Source organism: Coturnix japonica, chromosome 2, assembly GCF_001577835.2.
Source record: "Coturnix japonica isolate 7356 chromosome 2, Coturnix japonica 2.1, whole genome shotgun sequence".
Taxonomy (NCBI): Eukaryota; Metazoa; Chordata; class Aves; order Galliformes; family Phasianidae; genus Coturnix; species Coturnix japonica.
The window spans coordinates 94,276,943-94,301,967 of NC_029517.1; the positions used below are offsets into that span (position 1 = coordinate 94,276,943).

At 41.9% G+C, this 25,025-nt stretch overlaps 1 protein-coding gene across 2 annotated transcripts; it reads right to left on the minus strand.

The window, feature by feature from the left end:
- Window positions 1-4,808: 4,808 nt before the first annotated feature.
- On the minus strand, window positions 4,809-17,855 carry AQP4 (aquaporin 4). Of its 2 annotated transcripts, none has more exons than XM_015855491.2 (5): window positions 17,597-17,855; window positions 13,159-13,573; window positions 12,074-12,238; window positions 11,104-11,184; window positions 4,809-8,659 (listed from the first exon to the last, which is right to left on the minus strand). In XM_015855491.2, the coding sequence occupies exons 1-5, from the start codon at window positions 17,662-17,664 to the stop codon at window positions 8,381-8,383; spliced, it is 1,008 nt and encodes a 335-aa protein (XP_015710977.1). In that variant the 5' UTR covers window positions 17,665-17,855; the 3' UTR covers window positions 4,809-8,380. The 2 variants fall into 2 exon arrangements, with proteins under 2 accessions (XP_015710977.1, XP_015710978.1); XM_015855492.2 differs by lacking the exon at window positions 17,597-17,855 and adding an exon at window positions 17,427-17,534.
- Window positions 17,856-25,025: the final 7,170 nt, after the last annotated feature.

Below are 25,025 nucleotides of genomic sequence, written 5' to 3' on the forward strand. Positions count from 1 at the left end.
TGGCTTGCAAGTGGATTTTGACAGAAGCTCTGAGAGTCATGTAAGAAATGTTCTAAGGGACTACTCAGGCTGATAATATGAATAATGAAATGAAAAATACTAAAATACAGTGCAATTCCTAATATGAAACAATCTGAGATAACGGCTTCCTGGGAAATACCTTCTGAAGTTCCTGCTTTCATGATTCCTATTTTACCGTCTATTTTGAAAACAAATTTTATTCTTATTTTAAACATTTTATTCCAATATTTTCTTTGAATTCACACACACTGTGTGGGGAGCAGCAAAACCCAGTTTGAACTTCCCTTCCCTTCCCTTCCCTTCCCTTCCCTTCCCTTCCCTTCCTATCCTTCCCTTCCTTCCCTTCCCTTCCCTTCCCTTCCCTTCCTTCCCTTCCTTCCCCTTCCCTTCCCTTCCCTTTCCCTTCCCTTCCCTTCCCTTCCCTTCCCTTCCCTTCCCTTTTTCCCACTTCTAGACTGCTTAAACATTTGTAATACATGCATGTATACTATATAGTAATCCACAATAATAGTATACACATATACACACATTAATATAATACATAGATGGAAATATTAAAATTAAAAATGCGCGTCTATGATTGCAATTCTAAAAAGGTGTTAGACATTTCCTAGGACTGTAAGACTTTTTGTTTGAAAAGAATTTTAGCTATGAAGTTCTACAGGATTTCCTTCTGGGCACTGGAAAGCTGATTGTTATTTAGGTCCTTCTACCACATCCTTTCCTGGAGGTGGAGGCGAAAGCCTTACTTGACTGGCTCTACAGCAGCTGTTATGGGAGCAGCCCAGAGGAACACAAATCATTACCTTACTTGCCAAGTGCTTGTCCCCTTCTCTGCCTGTCCCCAGCTTGCATCTCAATGACCCTATCCCTGCACAGCCCCATGTCTATCTTTCTGCTGCCGTGTTAAATTCACAGATGAGTTCAGATACATGAAGTCCTAGCCCCTCTGAAACTTCTGCCCATGGAGACACTCTGCTCTTAATGATAGCAAAGGAACCTTCTAATTATCAGGTATGTTCTGAGCTGACTCAGATCCATTTTGTACAAGACGATTTTTAAGACATGGCAAATCACTTGGGAACCCTTCCTAGGCTGAGGGGTGTGGTTTGGCTATTTCATCCTCTGACTGCATAACTGGAACTCAGTTCCCAGGCTTTCACCATGTGGTTGGATTATACACTTTCCAGTCATCCACGAAACTTCTAAATGGTGTTTGACTGTCAAGTGAAGTTTCTATTTGCTGGGATGTAAAATGATAGCTTTTCAGGTTTCTTCCAGTATTGAGGATTCTGGTTTTGCAATCTTTAACTGCCAGAATGTGAGTTTTCTTCTAAATAATTAGCAAAATATTGAGAAAAAAAGGGTAAGAAAGGACAACACATCGGGAAAAGCGTAGTTTTAGCATGAAGTTTATGGAAATTCTGAGTATTTTATTATGGAAAACACTATGTGAACAACAACAGCAGAGATGAAGAATATGAACAGGGAATGCATATGCTTCAGGCTCCACTGTTCTACTTACAACTCCAGAAAAGATAAAATAAAGCGTGGAAAGGAACTCCCACACCAATACAAAAAAATGAGTGATTTGTTCTGACTGGGGAGAGAACAAAATCATTTCAGTTAGATCTTCTGCTATACATAAACTTTTGATGTTCTTCAGCCACACTCAGTGAAAGGATTTCTATTCTAACTCAGAAAGGCCAGTGGTGAACGGAGTTGGGGTATGTTTATTTACACAGCGGTAAATTAACATAAGGATAACCACTCTAAGTATAGAATGATGAGGACACTGAGGGATCCAGACGAACTTTTTGACCTCTGTGGTATTTGTTGGGTTTTTTCAAGCTAAGGGGTTGGAGAACACAAAGCTTTATTCTCACATTTTAGTCTTCAGGCCACAGAGTCTTCTGCATTTATGCCCTAGCGATGTTTGCCTCCAGTAAATCGGAACTGCACTGGGCAGCTGTGGAAGAAAGGCACAAAACAAAAAAGCCTGTGTCTGAAACATTTGTGTTTGTGTGCATCCTCGCCTGTACAGCTGGTCTGACTCAGCTCTGAAGATGCCATGCAGCTGTTCCTCTGGAGCTATACCTGTAGGCAAGCAGCAGCAGAGTCCAGCATCTATGTACATCTTCCTGATCTCCAGAGTTCATTTTGTCCCTACCCTGTCATGTTTAATTATGAAACATTAAGCTTTTTCTTACTGGATATTCATGTGCATATGTTCAGAACTTACAGGGCTGATCTACAATTGTTCCAGTTTTCCTATTGATGTTTTTTCTTTCTAATCAGAGCCCAGGGACTTGCTACAAGCTCCAGTCTTTCAAAATGTATTACCTCCTTTCTGGGTCCCTATTTACTCTACTGCGATTCTCTAAGGCTTAGTTCAACTGGTGCAAGCTGACTTTGTCTTTTCTGTGAAGGGAAGACGGGATTTATCCTGAGTACTGTGCAGCTCTGGCAAGTCAAGGAAAATGAGTAGTACCCTTTAGGACATCTCTTCTACTGCCTGGAGAGAGTGGCCATAAGGGCAAAGTGGCAAGGAGTGGCAGCATCCTCTTGAAGAAGTTCGTGGAAGTATGCTTGGGAAACTAAAATGTCTCACTACATCTCCAATGAGCCCATCTTGCTGGGAAGGCAGGGAACCAAACCAAGCCAAGCCAAGCTAAATCAAGCCATTATCAAAGGAAATTCTGAGAAAAACAAACTCATCTCCAATGCTGTTGGATCTGCAGTACCAAAGTGAAGCAACAATCTCCACAGAAGAAATGAAGCTAACCTAAGGTACAAGTGGATAGTGACAAAATATTTCTAATGCTTGAAGGTTCCAAAATGTGTAAGGCAAGCAACATTTGAATGGTTCATGTGTGGAAAGAAAAAACCTCATGGCAGATGATCCTTGTGAGGAAGAGCAGCAGAACCCATCTGAGTTTCATGTCAGTAGGGGATGGTCCTAACACCACTCCAGGCTGAAATCCAAATGGCTCAGACATAAGTGGAAATAAATGAAATATGAGGATCCCGGTGGGGCATGCAGCAATCTGAAGTGGCAGCCAATCTCCCAGTTTCCCAAAGATTTACCTACCAATCTTGTCCCTCTCGAGGAGTAAATCCAATGCTCATTTTTTGTGCAGCTCACTTTCAAATACACATGCATTCAGCACAGAGTACACTAATACGGACATTTATACATACCATGAATTTTGTTTTATGAAGATTCCTATCCAAAAGGAAGTAGAGATCAGAGGAAAACCATTGCTGTGGTGAGTGGCTGGGAACTCTTTGCTAGGCTTGACAAACAGCATAAGTTCCCTTTGCCTTTCAAAAGAACCTTGAGATATCTCTTTTAGATAGATTATTCCACAGTCTTTGTATTTGTGAGGATTGCTTTTCTAATGAGGTAAGAAAGGTCAAAGGAAATTAATAGCCAAGATAAGAGCTATCAATCTGATATAAATAAAGTTATAAAGCTTATAATATACCACAATCTGCGACAGATAAAGGAGTGAAAACCCAAGGGAGGGTTCAAAAGGAAGCTGATATTGGGAGTATCTACATCCTCAGTTATCTTTTTAAGAAGACAATCGAGCCACAGTTTGCAGTTGCTGCAGCTGAAGTGTGTGCCACTACTGGAGCTTAGGGTGAGGACATCACTTGCTTGATGCAGTGCAGTTCCTCCTGTTCTGTGTCTCTGCTGTGTTTCCACAAGCCTACGTGCATGTCCTTGTATGACCATGTCCTTATCACGTAAGTGACACCACAGTGCCAGTAAGAACTAACTATAGAGCTCTCCCTTGCCACACTGCTGCTTTCCTGCTCCTCCCAGCACCCTCCTGTGTATTAACCCTGGACACAGCTACATCCCCACTTGTCTGATTGCCGTGCATGTTTTAGGAGCTAAGCTTTGAATTCCAAGTAAGGAGTCAGGCACCAAAAAATATTACTGCTACCAGACCCAATCTTGTTGCTGAAGTTTTCCATGGAATCTGGGTTTCACAACTCAGCATTAGCAAAAGAACTCTGAAATGCCTGCATTGATTCTATCACTTTAGATAAAAAAGATATCATAAAACTTTAGCTCCCCACTATTATATATGCATTTTAAACCCATTCAGCAAAGTCCGGGTTGAGTGCACCAGCATAACTTTTGCTCTACTTGTTTTAGCTTGTGTCCATAAAGATATTTCGTCTTTTGCAATCACACCTCTTTACTAACATACAACTTCTGTAATACATCTAAGTAAGCACACTTCCAAACTCCTCAGATGTGCTATTTTTCAGATTGTTTATTTTCTATATATTTTGGGCATGAGCCTTGGGACAGTTGAATGTGTTCAGTGAATAAATGATGCCTTTTCTTTTTTGGAACAGACAATTTATTTGCAACAGAAGTGTGAGATACAGTAGAATACATGTGGGAATCAGAAAATGATATATTATTTTATAGTGCATTCCTCAGTAGATTATTCCAAATGTAACACATGGAAAGTTTAAGTCCTATAACATTAGTTCTGATATGATGGTGACTAAACATTTCCACAATAAGTAAAATTGTGGAAAAATCCTCATACATAGTTTGCTCTACCTCATTTGTCCTAAATTACAAAGACTGCATCAGTATGATTTAAATCATATAAGTAAACACGTAACAAATAATTCAGTCTGTGCTTGCATCATGTCTATTTGTAAGTCCTTGAGAAACTCAGATACACAAAGGCTGATTTGAGAGTCAGAATGTGCAGCGTTCTCATCTCTCACCTTGGACAGAAAGGCTCACAATGTAAATTCTCACATATTTTATTTAGATTTCAAATAGTGGATGGTGCATAACATCCTGCATGTGTTACACAGACTTAATCTAAAATGTTGTAGGTTTCAGACATAATTGCTGTTAACAAGCATTAGAAAGGTGAAAGTCCTATCTGAAGGCTATTTATCTTTTTAGACATCTACCATGACCAATAATTAATAATTAAAAATAAAACACATTTTGAAAAACTCATGTGTAAAAACATGTGAGAAGCCTAAATGCTGTGTGTGAGATGAGTCTTGCTCCTGCTTTCACTGAATGAAAAATCTCCCATATACTTCAACATAAGAAGAGTTATGACATCTCAAATGCTGCAGGAATCTTTTTTCTTTCTTTCTTTCTTTCTTTCTTTCTTTCTTTCTTTCTTTCTTTCTTTCTTTCTTTCTTTCTTTCTTTCTTTCTTTCTTTCTTTCTTTCATTTTCCCCATGAGAATAGTTAAGATTTAGCTGATAAACTCCCCAGGAGCTATTAGGCAACCTGAAAGGTGTGCCTCAATGTAACCACCTTCAGCTTTCATCCTTTCTCTTCTGAAGGCCTAGGATTAAATATTCTGAATATGCTCATTAATGATGCAGTGCTGGAAACATCTGGGCCATCATGGACTGGTTTGAGACTTATTCACAGTTGTTTTTAGGACTCCAGTATAATGATGAAATGCCTGTCAAGCTTACTGTGATATATATACACAAACATTAACAAAAGCAACAGTTCTCACTTTCCTAATAATGGCCAATGCATGACAGCATCCTTTATTGGCTAGTGGTCTCTTTACTTTAGCTTCACTTATTTCTCTTCATCTTTTCAGGAGACTCAGCATTTTATCTCCAATATTCCTGTCGAGTAAGGAGTTCTCCTAGGACTGGTTCTAGGTGTTTGTCATAACTCATTAGTAAACTGTGTTTAGAGGGAAAAAACAATCTAATTGAGTTGGCCAGTGCCATGCTCATGCTATGCTCACCTCTGCAGCAGAATCAGTCTGTGTGAAGAAAACAAATATTACACAATTTGTGTAAAGGACCCTTAAGCATAAAGCAAATCACAGCTTCTTATTTAAATAATACAGCACCATGCAAAATCTGCATATTATAAGGAGTGCCTTTAAACACAAAAATGCAAAAATTTTAACAGTCCACCAGTGCTATGAATATAACACTCTTCACTTTACCTGCATGAGCCATGAAAAAGGTTTAATAAAAATGTCCCTTTAACAAACACAGTGTTTGAAGAAAAAAAATAAAGCCAGAATAAATGCCTAGAGGAGAAAAAAAAAACAACTAACAAAACAGAACAAACAAAGAAACAAACAAAAACACCCACTACTTCTACTCTTTCTTATTGAATCTATTTAGTGCGATACTCACCCATCTGAAAAAAGGCATACAGGAATTTTAAACGTCACACCTATGTTGCCCATCCCCAGGACACTCAGTTCCTGCTGTGGCTTAACTCTTATCTGTGATCCTTGACTCTTGCTTAGCTCTTATCTCTGATTTGATACAGCACGTCAAATACCAGCAGGCCTCTTGCCATGCTCCTGCCCTTGAACCACAATGCTGTCCTGAGGAGTACAGCTAGGGACAACCATCAGCTGTTTTACCACACTCCATAGGTAAGTAATAGGAGTGCATCTGGCCAGGAGCAGGGCTGTCACTGGGTCACCTGAGGAATCCATGACTTGTGTCCACTTGTGCCATGTGCTGTGCCTGTACAGCAGAGGCAGAAGCAGGGACCAGCCACAAATAGTAGAGGAATCACAGCTCTAGCGCTCGATGCAGGGAGCTTGTGCCACTCTCTAACAAGGTTTTTAAGGCAAGAAAAGTGTGAAACTAGGAAAATGAGTACAGCAGGACATGCTGGAGCTATACAGTACTGTGAGTTGGAATAGCAGAATTGCCCTTGGATCACAGTGCACAGATTTGAGTTTAGCAGTGGTTTATTATCTCACCAGAAGCATCTAATTCCCTGCAATAAAGATTGCATGTAGAGCACGACAAAGAGGAGACAAGTCTATTACAGCCCACAGCCAGGACTAATGCTTTTTGCCCTCTTATTCTTAAGTAGGCAGGAATAGTTTTTCAATTTCAAAATAAAAACTATACAATTACAGTAATAGCATAGTGCTCCTGACTGCTCCGGCAGCTGCATGTTGTAAAACTCAAAGCCACCGATCAGAAGCAAAAGCAGTAAGTAACAGCTTTATAGAAATGTTCCAGTGAGATGATTATGTCTATCAAAATACTTCTATGGGGGAAAGCCTGATTACTGATTTCATGTCCCCTTCCCCCAGAAAACCCTGCAAGTGCTTGCATCTTTTTCTAACAACAAATAAAGCAGCCTTTACTGGAGATGTAATTAAGACTAGATGAGCTGTGGAATAAGAGCGGATCCTGTTCAACTAGTTAGGCATCAGTTACAACAAAAAGGCAGAAGCAGTCATGTTTTTATCCTCTGTTATAAAAATACTTCTCAATCAATATTTCAATACAGTTAAAATTTTAAAACTTTCTATATTACTAATAAATTAAAAACCCCATACCTCCAACCATCTTGTAAGAAAGTAGTTAAGTAATTTAAACTTTTAGTTTACATAAATTCTCACAGAAATTTGTATCTGAACAAGTGCACTGAAAACAGATATGCCTTCTTTTCTTTTGATAGGTCTTATTTGAGTTATTAAGTAACAGGAAAGCCTTTATATTCTTCTTGTGACCTTGAGAGTCTGCTAACATGAAATGGTCAATAGTCAAACCCCAGGAGAATGTTTCACCAGATAGACAATGTCGGAAGTGAGCATGAAGTACTGTTAAATGCTATGCAGCCTTATTATCATAGACTTCAATATTCAATTTCAGCGTATTTACTCCTGGGAAGAGATGAAGGCAATACATTTATATAGAAAATCATATGAGTGAAATTTGATGGGTTGATCAATTTTTTTTCTGGAGCCTATTAAAATAATTTATTGCAGAGGTAGTTTGCAAAGTAGTAGTGACATACATGAGTGGAAACAATACTCTTTCGCTTGACTTTGGATAAAACTCTTGAAAACTGTTGGTGCTGTCCCTGAACCTCACAGAGAATGCTTAATGGGTAAGATGTTCTAATCAAAGCTGACAACAGTCAATTAAGTGTCAGAAGAACAATCTGATAAGTAGGTCTTGATGTCTATAGGCATTTCCTGATATGTCTTATCTGTCAATCTGAATGTTAAACATCTCTATCTTCATCTCATTATTGACTGATTTATTAAAGAAGAATACTTTCATCTCTTTTTGACTTTGGGGTTGTTCCAGAAAGAAAGGAAAATAGTAGGAACAACTCCTAATTTGGAACAATTCATGGGGAATCCTAATAAGAACAAAATCCTAATGTTCCAGCTGAGCAGATGTATGGTTTCGTCATGCTACTACCACACAGCTGCCTCCACCACACCTTTTAAGAAATGGTAGGTGCTCAGTTTAGAGGAGATCTGTTTCTTTTATAGGAAGGATATCTGTAGACTCATTGGCAGGCTGCTCTCTGCTTTCAGTGCTCCTTGCTAGTCATACAGAAGACAGAACCTCGCTTGATGGATCTCTTCCCTTCTTGTCCTCACTCCTGTCAATATCAATCACATGAACAATGCCAGGTTTCAGGATCAGGTCGTCGGTCTCTACATGGCTTCTGGTGTCATCCACTTCTATGTATTTCCCTTTGGACGGCTGGGATGTTTTACTGAAGACATCTTTAAAACGGCGCTTGAGCTCCACATCCGGGCAATAGACATACTCATAAAGAGCACCAGCAAGGACTGCTCCTATTATTGGTCCCACCCAATAAACCTGCAAAAAGAGATGGAAGAAAAACATAGGCATTAGGTTCCAGAGCAATAAAGAAGCCAGAATCTCAGAGAAAAGTGTGTCACTGCAGACTTCATTCAGAAAACTTTCTGCAAAATGTCCTGGCCCCATCATTTACACCAACTTTGTTTTCCAGAAAACCTTGGTCACACAGTTTACTGGATTTCATGAACTGGGATAAAATCTGACAGTTTACAAGGCAGAGAAATCTAACTACCCAGCATTTCACAGAAGGTGATGTGGAGCTCAGCAGTGAAGTGAATTCTTTAAATTGAGGAATGAAATTGGTCAAAAGGCAGTCTCTTAGGCAGTTAATGGCATTAGTTCCATGCACTTTTCTTACCTCTCTGCTTCCTCTCAGTCTCTCATCTTTCACATGCATTTTGTCTGCTTCAGAAATACTCTCTCTATTCATCTTGAATGTAGTCATCTAAACCATTTCACACCTTGTGGGTGCAGATTTTCCCTAAATATTCCTCTCATGCCAGCACTGAAAGAATCACCATAGAGTGTACCATATGAAGCAGAGGAAAAGAGGGAACTATGATAATGAATCAGTAAGCAGGGATGCTGTTTCCTTGATGCCTGAGAAAGATTTCATTCTACATATCTGGTTAGCAACCTCCTGGGGTGGACAGATTGAACATTCTTCAACATCTTTAGTTGGATCAATCATAAAAACAGCATTTCTTGAAAAAAAAAAAAAAAAAAAAGGCCACAGATCTTTGTGGAACTGGCTATGACATGAAATAGTACTCTGTAGTCATGTACAACACACAATTGCTCTGGAACAGTTTTTTTCTAGACTACCAAAAGTAAGGTGGTAGAGAAGCAGCCCCCTATCCTTGAAGCAAAATGGGTTTGCCAACTTCTAATCTCTTTCCAAGAAGCCTTCTCTAAATTTTCATTGTTTATTTGCCATCTGTAGATAACATACTTGTGCTGTTTGCAAGATGCCACACAAAATGAACACCAATGTAGGCAACTGATCTTTCTGCATTTTTACTCCAGAAAGATTACAAAATTGTAAGGAAACAAAGCCTATCCTAGTGCATACATACAAGCAGTTCTACTTCAGTATTTCAGACTCACATTTCCAGAGTCCAAATTTGACTTCTGATCCAGCAGATTGCAACAGGCAGGCAGCTATCTTATTATCTAATTTGATAAACAAATACGACTGACACACACAACTTTGGAGGGTACCTATCTATTTTAGTCTGACATGCAGCAGTTCTGTAATCTTAGTAGGTGCAAAGGCCCACTGACTTCTCATGCTAATGTCACTGCTTTGAAGGAGGAGAAAAAGGCCCTGTTTCTAAGTGACCAGCAACTTTCTACATAGTAAATTTGTTTATTGTTTACAGCTTTAGTAACAAATTACAGACTCCCCCAGAGTATGGATAATTAATCTTGTGGAAAACTACAGCAGATTTTTCATAGGAACAAGCCATTCACTGATAACTGGGTAAATCTGCCTCAATAGGATAACTCTTGGGAACGAAGTTACACATGGTATCATGTTTGCAGAATTGAAGCCTCAGGGCCTGAAAACAAGGCTATTTCTGTTATTAGCTTCAGTGGGAGCAGTGTGGGCTCCATACTTTAAAAATCAAGAAAATCCTTATATGCTCTGAAATACTCAGCTTCCACAGTCAGTACTGAAATCATCCCTGGAAGTGCTTTCCTTATGTTTAATTAGGTGAGGCTGAGCTGTGATCCATCTCTCCTTATAAAATGTTGATAAGTTTAGTAGTGGGATGCTAAAGAAACTGCAACATGCACAGTCTGTTTATTAAACCGTTGCCTGCGCGAACGCTCCTAGTCAAGCCAATGCTTTCTAATCAAAGCAGATAACATCTGGTCCAGCTCATAAAGACCAGGTTGCAACCCTCTCATCTCTTTCTGTGGGCATTTGCCATGACAGGTTCTCCCTCTGGAACCAGATCACAGGGAGTCCCTGCTCTCATTTTATGTCTGCCTCAATTTGCCATAGAACCAGGTGAAATGCGAAGCCAACAGAATTACTTCCATAACTTCTCACCAGCATGACGTGAGGGATTGCAGTCTGCCTTGGAGGACTTTTTCTGTCTTACAGTTCATTTCTTCCCATCACTGGGTTGTTTTGTTTTTGGTGGTTTTTGTTTGTTTGTTTGTTTGTTTGTTTTGCTCTTTTGGTATGATTTTCTTCTACCCAAGTTACTCCCTCCATAAAATAAACCCTAGGTAGCTACGTGCTATCTTAGAATGTTGTCTACCACATTGCAGTTTTAGAAATGGTCCAGGATTGTACTACTGTGTGTGGCAGGTCAGCACCTGTCCTCCCAGTAATGGTCTTGATGGGATGCGTAAAAAATCGAGTGCTTTATGAAGAAATGTGATGGATGTTTGCTGCTATGAAGAAGGAAGAACGAAAAAAGAGTTACCCATTGGTTTTCCCATTTTCCCATGATGACAGCAGGTCCAAATGAGCGAGCAGGGTTCATACTGGCACCAGTGTAGTTGATCTAAAGTAAAGAAAAAATATTCCATGTTTCTAGAACCTCAGAGACAGCCATTCAGTGTCTTTCCTTTTACCCATAGTAGAAGGACTGGTATTGCATGGTGTCCAATCCTGACAATGAGTACTGTTTGAGTCTTATTACAAAATTAACAAAACTGTCAAACAAACAGGAAGACAATCTCAGACCCAGAACCCAAACCAAGAAGATTCTGCTGCTTTCAAACTGTTTTTGACATGGATCTGTACCATGATCCATTATCCATGAATAACATATTTTGGGCCCCTCGCTGCAAGAAAGACATTGAAGTTCTGGAGTGTGCTTGGAGAAAGGCAACAAATCTGTGAGGAGTCTGGAACACAAATCTTATGGGGAACAGCTGAGGGAACTGGGATTGTTCAGTCTGGAGAACTGGAGGCTCAAGGGAGACCTTACTGCTCCCTACAACAGTATGAAAGGAAGATGCAGTGCAGATGGAGTTGAGCTCTTCTCACAGGTAACAGTGATGGGATAAGGGGAAATAGCCTCAAGGTGCATCAGGGAAGGTTCAAGTTGAATATTAGGAAACATTCCTTCTCTGAAAGAGTGGTGAGGGATTGGAACAGACTGCCCAGGCAGGTGGTAGAACCACTGTCCACTGAGGTGTTCAAGAAGAGTTTAGATGATGTTGTACTAAGGAACATGGTTTAGTGAGAAATACTAGTGATAGTGGATAGTTAAACTGGATGATCTTGGAGGTCTTTTTCAACCTTGGTGATTCTAGGATTTTATGATTCTATAATACAGCAGCTATATAGCTATAGCAGCTATAAAGTCTACAGAAGTTTCCATTTGCTTCTGAAGTAAGCATAAAGGGACAAAAGCTCTATTTTTCAAAATGAAGGCATTAACTTACAGCAAATAAATGTCCAATCGCAACAGAAAATCCAATTGCTAATGCTACTGAACCAGTGACATCACTTCGTTTTGAATCACAGCTGGCAAAAATAGTAAAAACCAGCTGGAATGTAATTATCAGCTCCACCAGGAGTCCATGGCCAGCGGAAAGATCCCCGTGTACCTGGAAGAAGGGAAAGAAACACAGGAGATGAAGCAAAGGTGATTCTGTAAATTGGAAAGACACCACCTACATTAATTACACTTCAGAGAATGATGTTTTTAAGTGGTATGCAGTGAAAGACAACAGTGAACATTTAGACGCACACATTCCCAACCCTCTCTTCCCCTTCCATTTCTTTCCTTGCTGGTCTAGTTTGGGAGCCATGGAAAATTACTGCTGGACTGACAACAGACGGCTTGCCAGTAACACCCAATGGGAACTTCAAAGTTAGATTGCAGAAGTATCCTTTATTTTTACATGGGGATTTGCAAAGGCTGCACTTCCCCTTCACCATTTTTTGTTTTTTTTTTCTTCTTGGGAGTGCTGTAATTTACTATTCAATTATAAATTCATTAATTAGCCCTGACTTAATTAATTTAAATTTCAATTAAAATTTAAGCAGTGTGCAGCTCAAGTGCATTTTTAATAAGTCCTGCAACAGGGCTAACTGATGGCATTTCTTATTAGTTTAGAACAAAGCTGAAATCTAAGCCACAATCTATTTCGAAAGTATGTCATTTTAAATTGATGTTTTTTCAATCCCCATCATAACGGCAGAGAATTAATTTCCCCTCCCCAGTCCATAAGAAAATGGCATTTCATGCATATATTATTTAAATTCTGCATGTAAATTAACATTACCTGCTGTCATCAGATTTAGGGAAGTTCTAGAAAAGCCTACTTCTATAAAAAGAACAGCTACAGATATAGCGTTGCATAAAGCCATCCTGGGGAGAGCTTTAAACCCTTTCTGGGTGTTGTAAATAAACCAGCAAGCTCTTAAAATCTCTACTCAAGCTCTCTTTATTCTGTGTGATGCTGATTCTGTGTTCTTAGGCTCTGAGTTACTCTACTGCATGCGCCAGAGCAGAAGTGATTACCGCAGTGACTCCCAGGCCTCCCACCACACTCGGTGGTGTGATGAGGTAGAGGATGCCAGCTCCCACAATGGCTCCCAGGCACTGGGCTAGAATGTAGAAGACCGACTTGGCGAGGCTGATCTTTCTTGTGCAGACCATGGCCACAGTCACAGCAGGGTTGATGTGGCCACCACTGATGTGTCCAAAGCACTGCACCATGGTTGCAATGCTGAGTCCAAAGCAGAGAGAGATAAGGACCATGTCTACAGGCAGTGGCTTCTCTGATCCACCCCAGTTGATTGTAGAGCCGAGGCTGAGGAGGACAAAAATCAACATGGCCAAAAATTCTGCTGAAACAGCCTTCCAGAAGGGCTGAGTCCAGACTCCTTTGAATGCTACCATGATGTTTTCACACTTGCACAGTCGTCCACACTTACTGGAAAGGAAAACAAATCTTCATCAGAAGTCACCAAATAAACCTAATTCTCTCCTGTAAGAGGTTTGTTATTTGGAAAGCTTGGAGGGAAGGCTCAAGGCAGAGTACTCTTGGAAGGGGATAGTCTTGGACAGATGTGCTGTCAGAGCTGACTGCCGTTAAAACATTGCTGAAGTTCAAAGCTGGTCTTCAGGACATGGGGTAATTAATCATTCCCTAAGATAAGTCTGTCCCTATAGCTGTGGTTCATGCAAAACACACCCTTTATTTTTTCTTAAGGAAGTATGAAAATAAATGCATTCCCCTATCCTAGCTGGCCTCTGTCTAACTAGGAGCCTGCAGAGCTCTATCACTTTCAATGGCCTGTTAACCATCAAGCTCAATGGGTATACTCTTTCTCTAATCAAATCCTTACTTTTCACAAGGAAGGTGCAATAGTTCAGTAAAAAGCAATATTACAGAATCACAGAATGTCTTGGGTTGGAAGAGAACGTGAAACACACTCAGTCCCACCCTGTGCCATGGGCAGGGCTGCACCCCAGCAGCTCAGCTGCCCAGGGTCCCATCCAACCTGGCCTTGAGCACCTCCAGGGATGGGGCACCACAGCTTCTATGGGCAGCTGTGCCAGCGCCTCACCACCCTCTGAGTAACGAGATTTTTCCTGATATCTAACCTAAATCTTCTGTCATTGAGTTTAAAGCAATTCCCGTTTCCTATCACTAGACTGCAAGGAAGTCTCCACAGAGCCTTTTCTTCTCCAAGCTAAACAAGCCCAAGTAATAGTCAAACAAGCCTAAGCCCATACCACAGTCAAATCCTAATCATTGTTGCAATAGTGTAGTGATGGGACGTTGCCTTGGGATCTCTTAGAGAGAGTTTACTTTTCTGAACACTCACACAAACAAATAAAAAAATATAAATTTGTATTTATACAAAGTGCAGTTTCTCCTTTCAGGACATAGGGTTAAAAACGAATCCAATCAGGAAAATGAATGCAGTTCTAAACTCTGACCTTTACATCAACCATGCAGTTAATAAAGACTTTTCTCTTAGGCTAAGTGTGCAGAACAAGTAGTAGAAGAGAACAACATTTTCTTCACATTTGGTGTGTACAGCTGTGTGTGACAAAGAAAGAAACGGCTTGGATTTTCCACTGTCTGGAAGTGCTATTTATTAGTCTGCACAACCTTCCTGATGAGTTCCAGCCTTGCTAGATGCTCAGATACCTATGAAAGTGGGTCACCAAATAAAAGTTATTTGTGGTATTAATAAATTAGGAGAATGAGCCAAAAGGGAAGCATTTTAATGAGTTTCTAAGGAATGCTAACAAGATTCTCCTTTAAAAACAAAAGCAAATAAAACCTCCAATCCTTCCAAAAAAAACCCCACCAAAAACAGCAACAACAACAACAAAACACAAGCAAACAAAGAAAACCACAACAGAAAGCAAAAGAAAGAACACTCCTCTTCTGCTTTGGGAACAGAATTTCAAGTGGAAGATGGATGAATTTATTTTCAGTTATCTAAGGTAACTGAACCACGATGCATATTTAATACAACTTACATCAGAAAGAAGCACAAAATGCATGTCTAGTCATTTCAAGTTACTGCAAGAGGAATGGGCCATGAATTTCTTAACAGTTGTGGAGAGTTAGGGAATAGCAATTTAACTCTGTGTCTGGAGCAAGTAATATATGTTTCCCTGTCTCATTTCTTACGCTAATTTACTGTGTATTTCGGATAGGCCATTTGCACTCTATCTCAGTTCTCTGGAGTCTCAGATGAGAACAAGAATTATATTACCTCTTGCAAATGGTTATTGTAAAACATTTGTGATCTGGCAGACTCAAAAATTTGAGCAGGACTTGTTTCACTAAGGGAGAATAGAAACCAGAACCTCAAAAGTGAAAAAAGTCAATCCCCAAATCTGATTTTGTGTTAAACTCAAGACAAACTGAAATAGTTTTTGTAAGATCTTGTATTAACTGTCAGTTAATGACCAGCTACCAAGATCCAACTGTTTGTCCAAAATGACTCCAAATTTACCACCTCCCTTGGCAATAAAGCCACAGCTATCCTTATCCTCCTTGCTACCTCCTCTCCAACAATTCAGGTTCAGTGACCCGAGTAGGACACAGGAGCAATATCTGTACTGAGAAGAGCTCAGTGTCCCAGAACATGTCCCAAGTGAACAGTTCATGTAGGGATGAGTCATATCCTGAATCCCATGAAAATAAACCTGGATGCTCACACAACAGAAGCAGCACTCGTACAAGTGGGAGGTACAAAACACAGGCCCTGATGTTATATTCCAGACTTGGTGTATGGATTAGATGATCTCAGTGGTCTTTTCCAACTTAAGTGATTCTATAATTCTATATAATTCTATATTCTATTAAATTTTGCAAAATTTACTACTGCTGAGGACACAAGGAGGGCACCAGATGTATTTGCAGCATGGGAGGGAGGGATATGGGGATTCGTGACTTTACCCCAGTGTGCCTGACCACCACTTTCTGTACATAGAGGAGTGCAGGTGTGCCCGGCCAGGCACACATCATGAAGAGCAGACCTCATACTGCTACACCAGCTGAGATCACCTGCTGTCCAGTCAACCAATGTCATTTACAACCTTCAAAATGCAAAAACACTACATGCAAGCCAAAAGTGTAACTCAAGCACAAAAGCTTGTTCATCAACATATATGAAGTTTCTATTTATGCTGAATAGCATACTGCATGGGAAAAAAAAAACACCCAAAACCCAACTGGTTGAACTCTTTGTACTTTGATAGTTAATGACCTAAACACCCATTTTAATGCTGTGGGTTTTTTCCTCTTTGAAGCAGCCTACTTTTCTCTGATATTAACACCCAATGAAACACCCAGCTGTCATAGCAAAAGGTTTCTTTCAAGCTGCACACAACTTTATTCCCCACAGCAAAAATGAAAGAAAATTTAGCTCCCTCCCAACCACTCACATAAGAAAGGTTAATACAAGCTTAATATCACTTCTTTCTTTTTCTTTCTTTCTTTTTATCTTGGAGTTCAGGTTCTCACTTAAATCCAAAGGCTCTCGGCAACTTAGACATCAATATTGTCTCCATCACCCACTATCCCATCTGCACACAGTTAACTTCAAGGCTTTAGATGGGACAGAGAGATGACTGCCAGGTCTGAAGCTGATAAGAGACTTCCCAGCATCTAAGATTTGCCACCGAAGTTGCAATGCAATGTTTGGATTAGTTGCCACTTGCAGCCACCTTCCACAGATACAAAATACAACAGAAAAACAGAACTCATGTTACAGTCACACATTCATTTCACGTGGCCACGCTTGGAGCTCTCTGCTCTAGGATCACACAGCAGACGGTGTGTGATGGGACACGGGGTGGGTGCCACAGCTCAAGTTGCCGTCACGGTCTAAAGACTCTGGGGTATGGGACAGCCTTATTCTGGGCTCACGCGTTGGGGCTGCAGTGACAGCGGCTCTGAAGCCGTAACAATGTAAATAATAACAAAGGCTTCCCAACGAATCCCAAACGGCACTTTTAGCGTTCTTTCTTCCCGGCTGATGCCTTTCTGCGGAACCGGCGCTCCGCACACGCACCTCTCTCCACGCTCAGACCGCAAGCTGAGAATCAAACTTTTCGGACGTGGAACGGAGACGCTCCGCATCCCTCCGTCCCCACTTAGCACACCTACTGGCGACCGAAATGTATCTCCCTCGGGCTGCCGAGGTAGCCCTGCGAGCCACCGCACCCCGAACCTCCCGCTCCCAGGGGGTCACCCTCTCCCCTAAGCTCTGCCACCCCTCCCTCCTTCTCTCCCACCCTCCTCGGAGCGCACTCACCCGCGGCGCGGTGCGGCCGCCCGGTCGCTCATGCCTGCCCGGCAGCGCGGAGCCGCGGCAGAGCGGGTGCGGAGCAGCCGGTGCTCCCCGGGTGGGAGCGGGGTGGGCGCGGGGCTCGGGGTGGGGGGCGCGGCTCCCGAGCGGGCGGCTGCCGAGCGGCGGGCCCCTACCTGCTGCTGCGGGCGGGCGGAGGGAGCTTGAGACGCTGCAGCCGGAGCCGCGGGTCATTTGCGATCATGTGAATATGCAGATTGGTGAGGGGGGTTCGCGGCTGCTGGAGAAAAGAGGGAGTCGGGGCAGAAGGGTGCAGCCCGTCGATATCCCGCGGTGGGGGCTGAGCGGCATGGGGAAAAGCTCAAAGTGTTCGCTGCTTCTTCCAGCTGCACGCTGGGCTCATGGAAATGAAGTGTAAGGCACTCGGCTGGCGGGGAGCTTTCACAGAATCACAGAATCACAGAATTATCAAGGTTGGAAAAGACCTAGAAGATCATCTAGTCCAACATTGCCAGTACTTCCCGGCTAAGTCCGTCTCTCTCGTACCTACGGGTGCCTCACCAGGTAACCCCACCAGCAAGACTATATGTTACATAACGAAGTGTTCAGCTTTCTTCCCTTTTCAACATTCAGCAAAGTTACTAACAGAGGCCACTGTAAAGAACAGCTAAAATTATGCTGTGATGCTGCCCAGCTGGGTTCTGTGGATTTATTATTTTTCCTATAGAATCATTTGAATTGGAAGGGACCATTAAAGGTCATCTTGTCCAACTCCCCTGCAATGAACAGGGACACCTACAGCTACATCAGGTTGTTCAGAGCCCCATCCAGCCTGACCTTGATTGTCTCCAAGGACAGGGCTTCCACCATCTCTGGGCAACCTGTTCCAGTGCCTCACCACCCTCACTATAAAAAACTTCTTCTTTATATCCAATCTAAATCTCCCTTCTTCTAGTTTGAAACCGTTTCCCATGGTCCTACCACAACAGACCCTGTTAAAGCTTGTCCTCTTCCCTCCTATATAGCCTCCCTTTAGATACTGAAAGGCCACTCCAGGTCTCCCTGGAGCCTTCTCTTGTCCAGGCTGAACAGCCCCAGCTCTCTCAGCCTGTCCTCACAGGAGAGGTGTTCCAACCCTTGCATCATTTTTGTGGCCCTCCTCTGGGCTCACTCCAACAGGTTTGTGTTTCTCTTTTACTGAGGACGCCACATCTGGATGCAGTCTCACCAGCACAGAGCAGAGGGATAGGATCACCTCCCTCACCCTGTTATCCATGCTTCTTTTGAGGCAGCCCAGGATAGTGTTGCCTTTCTGGGATGCGAGAGCACGCTGCTGGTTCATGTCCAGCTTACCCATGCATCAGTTTCCCCAAGCCCTTATCGGCAGGGCTGTGCTCCATCCTTACATCCCCTAGCTTGCAATGACAGTAGGAGTTGTCAGGACCTATGTGCAAGACCTTGTACTTCTCATCATGAGAGAAACCCAGTGAATTCACAGCACAAAAATCTGACCAAAAAAAAAAAAAAAAAAGAGCTATTTAGGCAATAAGATCAAAACAAAGTCACCAAAGTTCCCAGGCAGGGCAGGACTATAAGTAAAAAGCAACCATAATGTATAATAATATCAATTCAGGATGCTGTAAACAAATTTGCACACAAGGCAATAGAGAAGTAATGCCTGTGAGTTAATTGCTTACTAATTGGAGTTTATGGTATGTACAAGGTGATCATAAAGTACAGATGTAGGTGTTCCTCTCACGTTTGCTTGCTTTTCTCTTTAAATCATAGTCATATGGATACCAAAAGACATCCCAACATTACAATAGAAGACAAACAGCTGGCTGGATGCTCAGCATTCTTGTTTTCAGTCTTTGCTTCATTTGCTTATGTCTTGATCTCAGTCAGGAAGAGAGGGAATCACTGGCACACAACCCCACTCCTTCACTGGCTGCATTTGGTCTCTCAGCCTTTGCCCTTCACAACTCATTACTGTGATTCCAGAAACACTGGCTCCTAACACTGCCCTATGGGCACATAAGCCCATCATATACTTCATATACTCACAGACTAAGTTTTGACACAAGGGCTGTGGGAGGAGCTCCCCACAGTAAAAGGACATCAGTTGGGAAATTCCTCTGTGTGTTCTCTTTTCCACTCCCGTTCTCTTATCCTCTTCTTCCAGGCATTACTGTACAAGAACAGTGCTGTTTCACATACCTGCAGGTTCCCTTGCTTGAATGAGCCATGTCTTTTCCCACCCACATTTGATAAAGGCAGCCTGATCTGATGGGTGGCAGCTCTGCCCATGACAGGAGCTTGCAACTGGGTGGGTATTGAGGTCTCCACTAACCCAAGCCATTCTGTGATTATTTCAGCCTTTTGCACCACAGCTGCTTCTGCCCAATACATCATTTTCTCTGTTACTTCAAAAAGTGCACACAGAGATCTCTATTTTCCCCCCAGTTTTGGAGCTGGCTGCCTCATGTCAGGACGGAGGCTGCTTTCACAGCTTTGCCCTGGCAACAAGTGTTCATTGGCACCTTGCAGTCTCGGCTCCCATTTGGTTAGTTGCAAACAACACTCTCTTAGTAAAACAAATAATTGCTTTTCCTTTCCTTGCAGATAGCACATATCTGCTCTTTGTGGTCTGCAAAGCAAATCAGTGCCACATGGTAAAGCAGGAACATGAACACCTTATGTCACTCCCGCAGTTCTCATTGCAACAGGGCTTCTGGGGGATCAGGAAAGGTTGCGGTCACAGAAACAGGCAAAGGCAATGCTTTGGGAGCAAAACTGGAGCAAATCGTGCTGTCCCAGCCCTGGTTAAACAGCAGACTTTTCCACTGAGAACACAGGAGGCAATAAAGGCATCCTTTGAGGTGGCACTGAAGCACAGAGGAAGTAAAAACCAGTTTGAGGGTGAACTGGTTGTTTTTGGGATTTGGGAGCACATAGATTCTTTGCTATAAAACCCAACTTAACTCATTTTGGATCTCTGCTCGAGGATGAAATGTTCCTCCTGCTGCTGTGCTTCACACAGTTAAGGAAATACCTTAGAAAAGAACATACATGAAAAATTTAAAGGTGATGTTAATGCTCCATGCCTGTCTGAGAGGGTAAAATGTAGCACAATCTCACCATGCCTTTACTCCTCTTACACTTAACAGTGCAGCCAACTTTCTACAGTCGTTTTTAGGGCATCATGAATTAAAGATCTCCATAGCACAGCAAGCCATGGCGAGAAGATGCTGCAACACGTAAGGCACATCCACCTTCTGCACAAGGACTTCCAGACAACTGAAGCATGTTGGGTCTGGGGTTTTGGTTTGATCTGTTATGGAGGAGAGGGCACTCTGCCAAAGTTGAATAGGAATGTACTAACAGCTAAATCCAGCTAACATAATGAGAGGGAGCGAGGCAGAAAATCTCCCAGGACTGGATTCTGTCACCTTGCTGAATCGCAGTGGGAATAACTGCACCACTTTGCAGTGGTGCAGATGGCATAGAGAGTCATCAGGGCAGTGCTGTCAGATCTGCCTTGTGGTCTAGTCAGCTTGGGCTGGGATGGAGAAAAGAAATACCAAAAAAAGAACAGATGATATAATTTAGAAGCATTGTGTGTTTTCTCAGTGGCCATAGTCTTTTTTCACTTGGACCCAGAAGATGAGGGCTGCTGTGTCTCCACACTGCTGCTATTAAGCTCCTCAGCTTGCCCTCTATTCTGTCAGTACCTCTTCAGGCTTTTAGTTTCCAAAACGAATGAGGTTTACTGACCGTACTCTCTCTTCCTCCACCTTCTTTGAGTGTCCCTGCTCTTTCCAATGGGTTGCATAGCCCAGGCCTCCTTTGGCTACAGCTGGTAGAAGACCAGAGACTACTCAGGTTCATATCAGCCCTGCAACCACAGTGGGCAGCAGGTAACTGCAGCAAAAGGTAACCAACCACGGCCAGTCTTAGGAGAGCCTCCAGAAGAATTTTCATAAGCACCCAAAAGTGATGGAGGCATTTGGCTTCTGTTTTTGTGGTGGCATGGACTCCTGGGAGACCGAATTCCTTTGACCTTCTTTGGCTGCTGTCAACAAAAGACCATGAAAATAGGCTGCAAGCCTTTCAGAAACAATTGGCGCTGGCAGAAAAGGTCTGACTTTCTGTACTGCCTGGCAGAGTGTTTCATTCTGTTGCCAATAATGAACCATCCAGCCCTCACCAGTGTATAGTTCATAATTTTTTACTAATCTTCGCCTACTAAAAGGATCTTAGATAAAACACCACTTACTGAAATGTGATCTTTGCACACTTCTGAAGTTTCAGTTTTCCTTCAGTGTAATCTTGTTACTTAGGTCATTCATTTTGTCACGCCCTGATATAAGTCTGGTCCAGATCTGGCTGTGGGGGCTGTGTTCTCCTGACATTTAGAGCAAGAATTCCCTGGGAAATCAGTCAAGAGATTTGACATTGCTTCTGGCCTGGCTCCAGAGGGTTTAGTTTTACTCTCCCTCTCTATTTATCGTGGAATCTGTGTGTCTACAGGCTGCACATTGAGTCCTGTCCTGGAGAAGGAGAACTGCAAGGGACAAAATGGCCATTCACTTGAGGGATCCATTCAGGCTGCTCATAATGGTTTTACAAGAATTCATGCACTTGGATGACTGCTGAGCTTCCTTAGTCCTGCTCCATTGCCTTCCTTATGAGACAATTTGGACCAACTACTTTTTCTTTGCTCTCCCCCCCCAGCTCAAAAAACAGCAGTTATGTCTGGAAAAGCACAACTGTGATCCATGTAGTATGGGAACTACCTGGAGGCTTCTCATCTTTAGAAATAGTTTAATTTCAGCATGGCATGGACAAGCCCCTTGCTGGGAATATGTGAAAATTAAAGCCTTTTTTTCTCCTCTCCTAACACAAACTGTTGCAAAAAGATGCATTGATGGCATATGTGGCCAGAGACTGACTGGAGAGGAGGGTCAGGAAGGAGCCCCAGGCACTGTATGAAGTCAGCAGTGGGGAAAGCATCCCAACAAGGAGAACTAAAGTGGGGGAGAAGGATTTGTCTAACTGCTAACTGTGTAACTGATCAGAGCTGCTCTTCTTAGCAGCTCCTCACCTCCAAATGCTCAACTTCTTCCCTCAGCACCACTGAAAGTCCTTTGGTCCCCTTCAGAAATGAAGCCCATGTGACTGATCTGTCTGTCTTTCTCTGTGCACCTACTATCTTCAATAATTTCTGATACTGCCATTAGTTGACTCATGACAGTGGTGATGTGCTTCATGTATTCAGCTCTTTTTCCACCTATAGTGTTAAGAATGAAGAACATTACTTTAAAAACAAAAAGTTACACCTAACCAGAAGAACTATATGAAAAAGATTATCATGAAGACCTGTATCACAAAGACATTTTATGACACTTAATTCCAATGTTTGTGCTGCAAGAAATGCTCTCAAGCATGAACTTGGTTTCCAGGAGAGAAGTTTGCTCACCAACAGCAGAGGATGGCTTATCTGAAGGTCCATTTTATCATGGTTCTTATATTATTTCCACCTTTACCTAATGATGCTGCAACTGAAAGGCGGTATTTGCGATGCTCAAAGAATCACAGAGTATAAAACCAGATTACAACATAAAATTTTCTAGTTAACTTACAGACTTTCCATGTCATTAGACACTTCATTGTTTCAATAATTTACGCTTGGTTAAGTATGATTTACAAAAAGCATCTTTGCTTAATTTGAAAACTCACAGGACAGAAAATCCACCCATTCTCTTGGTAGTTTATTTACCAGACTAATCATTTTCATCACCAAAAATGGTCTTTCTCTCTAAAATGAGTCTGTATGAAGCTTGTTATGCTGTTCTCCCCCAGACTGAAAAGCCTCTTGTACTTCTACATTGTTCTCATGAGAATACTTACATAATGCAAGTAACTCATCTCTTCATCATCCTTTTGATAAGCTAAATATGCCGAGCTTTCAAAGTCTCTCACCCTAAAGAAATTCTTTTCAGCTCTTGTTTTTTCCTCTACCACTTTTCCAACAGGCTTTTAAAAGTACCTTTTCAATATTGAACTCCAGAAGGGATATCCTGAAGTGTGTCTTGCAGCACACCTAGGAATTATTCTAGTCAGTCTTACCACAGCACAGCATTCCTCCTTACCCCTCCTCAAGACCCCTAAGTCCTTCTCAGGACATAGCCTCCATTCTGCAGATAAGGCTTGTTTCACTCGGAGAAATGAAATTTTGCATTTTCTGCTATCAGAAAATATCTTCTTGTGACAGGGATCACACCAGAGACAATCCACCCTGCCTGCCCATTTTTTTTTCAGCCTACTAATTATGGCATGTTCAAACTATATTGGCAATTATTCTATATTTACCTTCAGATTTACTTCCTGAGGAACCCCCAGAAGCACAAAAGGCCCTACAGCAAACCCTCAGATCCCCACCAACAGCTACCATTAATGGCCCATTAAGTACTTTCAGAGATCTGTTGCCCATGTGTTCACTCATTTAATGCTCCATGGCTAATGTTCCACAGTAATGTTTTAAACAAATGTCACTTAGTATTCTGGTAAAGCCTCTAGAAACACACAAACACACTGTTCAGAGCAGCAACCACTATCAACTGCTGTGTAATTTTAAAACCAAAGTCTGTCCTGTGTTGGCTTTTTTGGGAGGCAAGGCTGAGTCTCAGTGGCATTAGATAGTTGGCATGTGTCCCAGTGCTAGGAATTTGTTCTTTGTCCAAGCTACCTGCCATATGGAATGCAATGATAATATATAAAATATAAATTGAGCTTTGTAGTCCAGTACTTACATATATGTACTACACATACATACTACACATATATACATCTTCATACTCCAGTACTTGAAGGGAGAGTATAAGCAGGAGGGGGAACAGCTGTTTACAAGGTTGGATAGTGACAGGACAAGCAGGAATGGTCTTAAACTGAGACAGAGTAAGTTTAGGCTAGATATTAGCAGGATGTTTTTCACACAGAGGGTGGTGATGCACTGGAACAGGTTGCCCAAGGAGGCTGTGGATGCCCCATCCCTGGAGGCATTCAAGGCCAGGCTGGATGTGGCTCTGGGCAGCCTGGTCTGGTGGCTGGCGACCAGATGATCGTTGTGGCCCTTTTAACTTAGGTCATTCTATGATTCCATGATATTCATGGGTTCTATACACACACTGGAATTACATGCCATGAATGGGTTTATGTAGCATATCCAGAAAAAGACAATTTTGCTTTAGATTATTCAGGCTGTCTTTGTAGATTACAGTGGTAACTGTCTTCTTAATTCTAAGTATTTTATATATTTTTTTCCTTCCCTCTCAACATTAATATCTTCTAAGAGCTACCCTTTGGGCCAAGTGAAGATGTTGATCTTTCCTCCATCCAAAGATCCCTTTTTCACTAAACAAAGTGAGAAGCAGAGTCAGACCATGAATATTTACAAGTTCAAGCTCTTCTGTCCATAAGCTTCTGAAGAAAATCTGACAGCATGTTCTTCTTGAAATCCTTTGTAGAACACATTTACATCTCGAAAAAAAGGAGGTGAATCCTAATAACTTATGACACAGATGCTGCATTTTGATCAGAGTAATA